We start from the raw sequence: 10,727 nt of genomic DNA, 5'->3' as shown, positions 1-10,727 counted from the left end.
TTTATGTCTCATAATTCTTTTTCTACATTGTTAGATTTGATTTGTGAATATTTTGTTGAGTATTTTTACATGTATGCTCAAGAGAAATATTGGTCTATGGTTTCTCTTACTTGTATTGTATATTTTAGTTTTGGTAATTGGCTAATGCTGCCATTATAGCATTCTTGGTACTTCTATTTTTTGGTAAAGATGTAGAAAATTCCATCGTGTAGATGTACCACAGTTTTCACGATGGAATTTTCTACATCTTTACCAAAAAATAGAAGTACCAAGAATGCTATAATGGCAGCATTAGCCAATTACCAAAACTAAAATATACAATACAAGTAAGAGAAACCATAGACCAATATTTCTCTTGAGCATACATGTAAAAATACTCAACAAAATATTCACAAATCAAATCTAACAATGTAGAAAAAGAATTATGAGCCATAAATAAGTGGGATTTATTCTAGGTATGCAAGGGTGGTTCAACTATGGAAATCACTTCATGTAATCTGTCACATCAGCAGGCTAAATAAGAAACATCTTATGATTCTAACAATAGATGCAGAAAAGGGTGTGGCAAAATAAAATAACCTATCTTAATAAAAAAAAATCTCAGAAATATAGAAATTAAGGGGAACTTCCTCAACATGATAAACAACGTCAACCAAAAAATTCTCCGGCTAATATCACACCTAATTGTGAGAAACTATGTGCTTTTCCCCTAAGATCAGGAACATCAAGGATGCCTCCTCTCATCACACCTATTCATCATTGTACTGGAAGTCATAGCTAATATAGTATGACAAATCCCAAAGGAATTGTCTTTATTCAAAGATAACATGATTGTCTATGTAAAAATATCCAAAAGTTTTGACAAAAATCTACTGGAACTAATAAAGGATTATGGCATGGTTGTTTATAGAAAGTCAATTGCTTTCCTATAAACTGGGAATGAAAAAATATTTTTGAGATAAAAAATGCAAAACCATTGTAGTTAGCAACAAAAAAACTAAATACTTAGGTGTAAACATGACAAAATAATATTTATATGATCTTTAAAAATATTATTAAACTCTGATGAATGTAGTAAAATAGTGTCTATGTAAATGAGTAATACTCTATGTTTATATATAGGAAAATGCATTATCATTAAGGTGTTAGTTCTTCCTAGCTTGACTTATGCACTTAATGCAATCCTAACCAAAATCTAGGTAAGTTATTTTATAGTTATTAGCAAACTGATTCTAAAGTTTATATGGAAATGAACAGACCCAAAATATCCAACACAACATTGAAGAAAACGAAGTCTGTCAACTGATCCTACCCTACTCCAAGATTTCCTATAAACCTACAGTAGTCAAGATAGTGTGATGTTGGCAAATAATATACAAAAAAATCATTTAACATAATAGAGAAAAGGAAAAGACACAGGGCTGCAGGCAGCTGGGAATCTTAACCTAAGACCACAGCCACAATAAACTGAGCCCTAAAAGGCAGCCTGAAAAAATGGCCCAAGTAGCGGGGAGCGGGGTTGGGGACCTGCATTTTTGTGTTTGTTTTGCGTTTGTTTTGCATTTGTTTTTATGCACTAAACCCAGAACATGCGACTTTTCAATTGCAAACACTCACTGGAAGCTGCAGTGTGCAGTGAGAGGCACAGACTTGAGGTGCCTGAGTAGAGGCTGGTGAGGGAAGCAGGGCAGGAAGACGTGACCAGGACTCAGGCATTGGGACATTCATAACCTTCCAAACCTAAGTGGCCATTTCTCCTCTGAAAAACTAGCCCCTCCCAATAGCTTCAAGGAAGGTAATACAGCTTGCCACACCCTGCCAGCATTTGGAGCTATCCAGGGGAAACAAAGGGTAAGAATAGCTCCCCAAAAGCCCTCAGTGACTGGGTTGGAAGAGAGGCCAATCCACCTCACTATTTTGGCAACCAGACTGATAAAACATCCAGGATGCCAGCCAACACCATTGGTCTCCAACAAGGATCTCTGACCAACCAAGGCGAGAGTAATATTTTGGGCCACTCATGGAGAAATAATTCAGGTAAAGGGGGAAAAAAAAAAAAAAACATCCATCTGATTCCTGGAAAGCGAAACAGCATGACCCCCCACCTAAAGCCCTACAGCTTGAGTGATTAAGATTGCCAGCTGGCAAATAGGAAAAGCTGGCAGAATGGTCCCAACTTCTTGCAGCCACAGCCCATGGAGAAAGATACAAACAGAGGAGCAGTGGATCGTTTTGGAGCTTCAACAGGGTGCTAAAAGCAAAAGGCAGTGCCTGACAGTGATCAGCACCTAACTACCTAACAGGAAGTCCAGAAGTGGCAAACAGAACAGAAGTGTAGGTTCATAAACCAGCCCACATGGGCATGAAAACACAGCTGTACTGACCAACACTTCACTTTTTCATTTTTAAAATATTTTACAAAAGAAAAATGTTTAGTATTATTTTATATTTTTATTGATATTTAATTTTCCATTTTTTCATGTTGTTCTTCCTCACTTCTCCCTTTTTCATCCTGTTTTTCTTCTTTCCCCACTTTAGTTTTCCTCTTTCCTTTCTTTTTACCCCCTTTGAAAAAATTGATCATTCTTATATGCTTTATTGATGTTATTATTATTACTAGAGGCACGTTGCACAAAATTTGTGCACTCAGGGGCAGGGAGTCCCTCAGGCTGGCCTGTGCCCTCTCAGAGTCCAGGAGCCCTCAGGGGATGTCTGACTAATGGCTTAGCCCTGCTCCTCACGGATACTCCATTTACGTTCTTTTCTCTCTTTGCTACTCATTTTTCCCCTTTTTCCTCTCCTTTCTTGGTCTTTTCTTCTCCTAATTTTTAATTAGTTTCACTTACTAAATTCAAGCCTATCTGCTCTCTCTTCTATTCTCCTTTCCAATAGATAAATAAATAAATAAATAAATAAATAATTAATTTTAAAACATTTAAATTTTTTCTTCTTATCCACTCCTTCTTGGTCTCCCTCTTCTACACTAAACTGTGTCCCTTCCCCTATTTATGCAATTCCTTAAACTTATTTTCTGTGTTTAACCTCTGCCTCTACAGATTCTGTACCCCACTTTTTCTGGGTGTTTTTATTTGCAATTTTTGGTTTATTTATTTGTTTTCTCCCCATATTCATTCTTTTTTCTTTCTTTTTTTGCTATCATTTTTGCTTTCTTTTGTCTCTCCTAATTCTCTTTTCTCTGATGGTCAATTTTACTGGGGTTATAGGTGTCATGTGTACATTTGTGTTCTGTTCCTTCTGTATCATGTCTTGTTGTGTTGTATTTTATGCTGTTCAGTAAGTGCCTCCACAACAGTTGTCATGATGTGGTAGATTTCAAGCTATAGAACCAGATACCCTGAGAGGAGACTCCATCCACAAATGGGACAACAACATTCAAGACCCAACTTCATCAAGAGAACCCAAATGTTTCAAGAAGGGGACATCCCTAGAATACCCAACCCAGAAGACCTGAGAGACTGCACCACTGGATCCCACAAAACATCTACTGCATAAGACAAATTCAAAAATGTGGATTACATAGCAATTTGATATAATACATGGAAGTAATCACAAAGGAACAGAAAATGGGGAGAGAAAAAAATCCCCATATTGAACAAAAGGAGGAATCACCAGAAAAGGAAATAAATGAAATGGAGGCAAGCAATTTGCTAGAGAAAGAATTCAGACTAATGGTTATAAGGATGCTCAAATGTCTGGATAAGCAGTTCACCTACATGTGTAAGAATCAAGAGGAAATGAAGGATGATATAACTGTCATAAAAAATCACAATGGAAGGTTTCAACAGTGGACTAGAAGAAACAGAGGACCAAATCAATGAGTTAGAAGACAAGGTAGAAAAAACACGCAAGCAAAGCAGCAACTGGAAAAAAACACACACACAGAAAAAACAACTAAAAAAAAGGAGGAGGAGAGTCTAAAGGAACTTTTCCCTAACTTTGGGAAGAAAAGTCACACAAGTCCAAGAAGCACACAGAGTCCCAAACAAGATGAACCCAAAAGATCAACAGCAAGACACACTGTAATTAAATTGGTAGACGTTAATGACAAAGTAAGAATCTTAAAGGTTGCCAGAGAGAGACAGAAAGTGAACAACGGTCTCCCATTAGACTTTCAACTGATTTCTCAAAAGAAACACATCAGGCCAGAAGTGAATGGAATGAAGTATACAAAGTGATGCAAAGCAAGGGACTGAATACAAGAATATTCTATCTAGCAAGGCTATTATTCAAAATTGAAGGTGAACTCAGGAGCTTTGCAGACAAAAAAATAAAAAAAGGCTAAGGTAGTTTATTACTACCAAGCCAGCAATGTAAGGACTAAAGGAATTGCTGTAAAAAGAAGAAATAGGAAGGGAAGAAGAAACAGGCATAATGAATAAAAATGGACACAAACAAGTACCAATCCATAATAACCTTAAACATAAATGGATTAAATGCTTCAATCAGAAGGCATAGAGTAGCTGAATGGAGTAGAAATCAAGACCCATATATGTGCTATCTCCAAGAGCTCTACCACAGAACAAAGGACTCACACAGACTGAAAGTGAAGGGATGAAAAAAATGTTTTCAGGAAAATGGAAATGAAAAAAAAAGTTGGGGTAGCAATACTTATATCTGACAAAATTGACCTTAAAGTGAAGGCCATAGCAAGAGATAAAGATCACTTCATAATACTAAAGGGATTGATTCAACAAGAGGATATAACCCTGGTAAACATATATGCCTCCTATATAGGAGCACACAAATACATAAAAAAACCCCACAAACTTCTGGAACATATCAAGGGAGAGACTGACAGCAATACAATCATATTAGGGGACTTTAATACCCCATTGACATCACTAGATAAATCTTCTAGACCAAAAATCAGCAAAGAAACATCAATCCTAAATAATTCACTAGATCAGATAGAATTAACTGACATCTTCAGAACATTTCACCCCAAAGCTACAGAATATACATTCTTCTCAAGTGCACATGGGACTTTTTCAAAGATAGGCCACATATTTGGTCATAGGCAAAGTCTCTCCAAATTTAAGATGGTTGAAATCACACCAAGCATCTTCTCAGATCACAATTGTATTAAAAAACAAAACAAAACAAAGCAAAACAAACACATTGAGGTTAAATAGCATGCTAGTAAACAATGAATGGGTTACCAAAGAGATCAAAGAAGAAATAAAAAAAAATGTTCTGGAAAAAAATGAAAACACAATAAAAAATCTATGGGACACAATGAAACCAGAGTGCAGTATACATAGAGAAATAAATTGAGATATCAAAGCTAGAAAAGTAATTTAACATGAAACTAAAGGACTTACATTTTATTCTGGAGACAGCAAGTAGCCACTGAAAGTATAAAAATTGACTTGGAAAGGCAAATGAAACAGCATAGGGAAACCAGCCAGGAAGACAGAGTACCAACCAGGTATGATGGAATTGGTGCCTGACTGTAGGAATGACAAGATATTACAGAGGTCGACATGACTTGGAAATTGAATGAATGTGGTATGTTAGAGGAAGGATTAGAGCATTACTGAAGTTTTTAGTCTTTATGGTTAGGAGGAAGTAATGTGATGAACTTACATAAAAGTTATAGGAGTTGTTGACAGGAAAAAGATGAGATATTTTGGTAATTTTTAAAAAGAATTTGTTTTCATTACCATATTAAAAAAAGTATGTATATTTCTCCCATTTGCTGAATGAGCCAGATTTCTGGAATGTTGTATACTATTGATGGCTCTTAATTTAATGTTTTCATCTTTGGGAAAAAGGTTGACTTACATAACTCAATATTTGCATATGCTTTGCATGTGTAACTCAAGTGGGGTGACTGCTCAAGTGTACCATAATGTAAATATTAGCTTAGAGTATAGGGTAGTAAAGTCAAATGATGGTTAGTTATTGCAGGTCATGATCTGATAGTGTGACCTTTAAGTCTTTCATGATCATTTTAATTGTTGGATGAATTAGATTTTAAAACTGTCAATGGGCTGTTATATTCTGCTTGTTCTTTGCATTTAGTTTGCCTGTCAATTGGACTTTAAGTATACTTATGCTTTAACACAGACAGATGGTGTCTGGATGATGCTGAAAATCTTTAGAGAATAAGGAAAAAATTATTACACTGTTAAGGAAAGTGTAAATTGAACAAAGGTTTATTTAAACACTAGAGGCCTGGTGCATGAAATTCATGCACTGGAGGGGGGGTCCCTCAGCCCGGCCTGTACCCTCTCACAGTCTGGGACCCCTTGGGGGTGTTCACCTGCTGGCTTGTGGCTGGATGGCCTTCTGCTGCTGCACAGCCTGCTGCTTGAGCTTCAGCAGCTGCTACACATGCACAGGCTGGGCCACCACAGTCTGTCCTGGGAAAACCATCAAGTGGGAGAGTCAAGCGAGCAGGCAGGCTCACCCTGAGTTCCTTGCCCTTCCCTGAGTCACTGAGTTGTTCAGACTGACTGCCTTCTACAGAGAATGGCACTGGGATCAGGCCTAAGCCATCAGTCGGACATCCCTCTTTCTGTCCAGGACCCCTCAGGGGATGTAGCAGTGTGCCAAGGAGAAGGCAGCCAGGGAGGAACCCGAATAGGGGCCAGGCACCCCACCGCTTGCACTCATCCCGTCTGCTGTGCCTGTTGCCATGCCTCGGTAGTGCTGCCACAGAGTCAGGAGAGGCTCCCGCTGTGACAACTGCACTCGCTAGCCTTGGGCCCAGCTTCTGGCTGAGTGGCGCTCCCCCTGTGGGTGCACACTGACCACCAGGGGGCAGTTCCTGTGTTGAGTGTCTGCCCCCTATTGGTCAGTGCACATCAGAGTGACCAGTCGTTCTGGTTGTTCTACCATAAAGGTTGCTTAGGCTTTTATAGATAGATAGATAGATAGATAGATAGATAGATAGATAGATAGATAGATAGATGATAGATAGATAGATAGAGTGGTAAAAGGAGGCACAGTTGGTTACTTATCCTCTAGAGTTTGATCAATTTGCTACTAAAACACTGAGTACATGAAAAATTTAAGTTTATAATTATTTTAATTTTGTGGTGAATGGGAGCCTTATATAGAAACCTATTTAGGTCATTGATGGTTGCTAATGTTGAACATGAAGTGAAGGTTTTAGGGGAAACATAAGCAGTGATTAATTTATTGTATGTTATGGGATATGGAATTATTATAGCAAAGCTGTATGATGGGTAAGGTAAAAAATGCATACACATCTAAGTAATTTTGGAAGACTAACTTAAAATAAACTTCTACTTTAAAAGGGGGTGCAGAAGGACATTTTGAATTCAGTGTTTACACAGTTTTGAAGCTTCTCTAATAAATTAATAATCACAGGAGAAATATTTCATAATTGAAAAGTTTGGTTTGGTAGATTGCCTCTGAAAAAAAGATTTATAGTTTTATAGATAGTTAGTCATAAGTTAAGTGATAGGGTAAACATTTAAAATACTTTTTTTTTAATATTCTTTGGGAACTTGGACCCATAGGGAGTACAGAGTATGCTCCCCTCTTATACTCCATGCAGAAATTAAGTTTCTAGCTATTTTTTAATCTTTGTGTAATTCTGATAACAGTGCATTTTGTGGCTATCTCTAGCAGAAATATTGATGACTGTTCTTATTTATTGAGATGCTCACATTAGTGTTGTATGATACCTGTCATATCTGAAAGTGTCTTTTTTTTTCATTGTGCTGCCCTTGAATTATTTTTGTTAGCTCAGCCATGATTTAATTCAGCCATGATTGGTTAACCTAGATGCACCTCAAATCAATTAACATTATTTCTCCCTTCTAGCCTCCTTTTTGTCCCAAATATGTGAGTTTTGAATGTTTGTCTGTATTACTGTTATTGTTGATTGAGGTATCAAATTTAGGGGGCCTCTGAATATACTTCCTATGGATTCATTGTTCTTCACTTGCTGTTGTGATATGGGAGGCAAAAAATTTAAGGGATAGCAAAGAGGGAAAAGGGATGTTATTAATAGTTGATTATTGCGTGTAAAACCAACATAAATATCGCCTATAATAGAATTTATATAATCTGTAATAGTTTAGAAAAATTATAGGCAAGGATGTTTTAGAACATCTGTTAAAGATTACTGGTTTCTGGGCTTCTGTCCAAAAGAATGCAAGATTACTGTCAAGGCAATAGTTTAAAATACATTGTAAAGTCCTATGGTTTCCTTACTGTAGTCATGTTAACATGCATTATGTTAAGCTAACTTTCCCTAGCCTCTGGTCAAAGGTGTTTCCTCACAAATCTCAAAGACATAAGCTGTAACTAGACAACTCTTTTAATGTGTTACGTTTTTCATTATGACACATCTGTGGCTACCACTAGTGTAAATGTGACTCATACTTGAGAAATATTCTTTTAAAAATTTAAAATGTATGAAATTATTTCACTTTGCATAAGGAAAAAAAAACAGAATTCTAGACACTGCTCAAAATATTTGAAATTTATATTAAACTGGAAAACAGGTTGACATTTGATAGGGAAATAATTTCTTATTGACAAAGGCTTCAAATTTGAGCTATAGGCATTCATATTAAAGATTTATAACTACAGGGTAGAACGTATTCCAAGTCTTAATTTCTTCAATAATTCTGAGTCTAGAAAATCTACATCCTGTCTTACCAGTACCACTATTATGCTTTGTAAAGAAAGTATTAAGCTAGAAACTATGAACACATGAATATATTATAATGATTTAAAAGGTAGTTGTTTCTTTTAGCTAGATAAGGAATGAGGCTTGGCTTAAAGATTTTTGTTTGTGTCTATGGGTAAACAGATTGCATCTTATAAGTACTTTGGGAGTGAGAGTAAGAACAAGAAATGTATGGCCTTAGCCTGTTTGGCTCAGGGGATAGGACTTTGGCCTGCAGACTGAAGGGTCCCAGGTTTGATTCCAGTCAAGGGCACATGCCCAGGTTGTGGGCTCAATCCCCAGTAGGGGGCTGCAGGTGGCAGCCAATCAATTATTCTCTTTCATTATTGATGTTTCTATCTCTCTCTCACTTTGCCTTCCTCTCTGAAATCAATAAAAATATATTTTAAAAAATAAGTAGTAGTATGTGAAATAGGTCGATTTTAAAATTGTAAACAATATTAAAGCTCATAAGTAATATTAATTACTCAAATAGATACTAGAATATAATAAAAGTTGATTTTTAAGAAATCCAATGAGATAAATTTATTTTTTTTCTTTACATCAATTTTGCATGTGATTTTGATGTAATTTCCCCTTGTCAAAATAATTTTACAAATGTAATAATTTAGCATGCACTGTCTCTTTTAGGGCTAGATCTGCCATTTATGATGATGCCTCATCCTCTACTTCCAGTCAGCTTACCTCCTGCATCAGTTGCCATGGCAATGAATCAGATGAACCATCTAAATACTATTGCCAACATGGCTGCTGCAGCTCAGATTCACAGCCCACTCTCTAGAGCTGGGGCCTCTGTTATAAAGGTAAGAATCATGATTTAGAAGAGGACAAAGGCATTAATTACATATACATTTTGATAAAATACTAGCAATACTACTGAATCTTCAGTAAAAACATAAAACTCATTAACTCAGTTGCTTAGCATATAGTATTGATAGGTTTGATTTATGATTAGGATTGCTGAGATGTTTGATTTTTTGTTTGTTTGTTGTTTTATTGTTGCTGTTTGTTTTCATTCCATGATCACAAATCTCACCTTTAATTCAGGATTCATTTCTTTCAATAATGAGCACAGTGTTTGGAAGGCCTGGCCAGACTAATACCAGAGAGAAAAGTATGCAAAAACAATTCACATTGATGGGGTGAAATAAAGTACACCCTATATATATATATTTGATATTTTAAAGGCAGTTGTGTGGTAGTACATACCATGCAGGCCTTGTAGTCAGACAAACTGGAGTTTCAGTTCTGATTCTGTCACTTAAGAGCTGAATGACCTTGTATAGACATTTAATCTGCCTAAAAATTTTCCTCAACTGCAAAAAAGAAAAGGTCATAGTACTAATTTATTCTTCTTATGTGATTGGCTGTCTGGAGATAATATGAGTAACATAAAAGCTAAAGCCCACCCAGCCTGGCTCAGTGGCTGTGGGGAGACCTATGAACCAGGAGGTTACGGTTCGGTTCCCAGTTAGGGCACATGCCTGGGTTGTGGGCTCAATCCCTAGTGTGGGGCATGCAAGAGGTGCCAGTCAATGTTTCTCTCTCATCATTGATGTTTCTGTCTCTCTCCCTAATCTCTGAAATCAATAAAAATATTTAAGTATATATATACATATGTTAAAAACTGAAACATTAAGCAAATATTTGTGATAATTTAGAGCACATCACCACAATGATAATACTGTTTTTCAAAATTTCATAACCCCCAGATAATGAAACAAATAACATCTCATAATCCCTCTTTCTGTCTCCTATTAATTTGGCACATGCCCTCTCTCCAAGTATCATGTAAACTAGCCTTTTTAATACATTTTTTCTTTATGTGAGGAGATAACATAAGGCTATATAAGAGCAAAGTTATAGTTAATCAGAGAAACCCATTGATTCTTTATTACATTATGTATTCCACTTTTAAATTTGTAAATGTCATATTGGGCAATATGGGAAATAGATAAATAAGACAGAGTACCCGACTTCCAGGAATCACAAACTAAATGTGAGACAACAACAAATACTCATGTAAATTGCACTA

General features: G+C 36.3%; 1 protein-coding gene across 1 annotated transcript in view; it reads left to right on the top strand.

Annotated features, from left to right (window-relative positions):
- The window catches only part of DACH2 (dachshund family transcription factor 2), a 452,839-nt gene that overhangs the window by 278,518 nt on the left and 163,594 nt on the right, over positions 1–10,727 (top strand). Inside the window, exon 4 of the mRNA XM_006761453.1 lies at positions 9,323–9,495. Coding sequence (XP_006761516.1) covers positions 9,323–9,495 — 173 coding nt within the window. The remainder of the gene's footprint in view (positions 1–9,322; positions 9,496–10,727) is intronic.

This window comes from Myotis davidii, unplaced genomic scaffold (assembly GCF_000327345.1).
Source record: "Myotis davidii unplaced genomic scaffold, ASM32734v1 scaffold258, whole genome shotgun sequence".
NCBI lineage: Eukaryota > Metazoa > Chordata > Mammalia > Chiroptera > Vespertilionidae > Myotis > Myotis davidii.
This window is presented reverse-complemented; position numbering and strand designations above follow the sequence as displayed.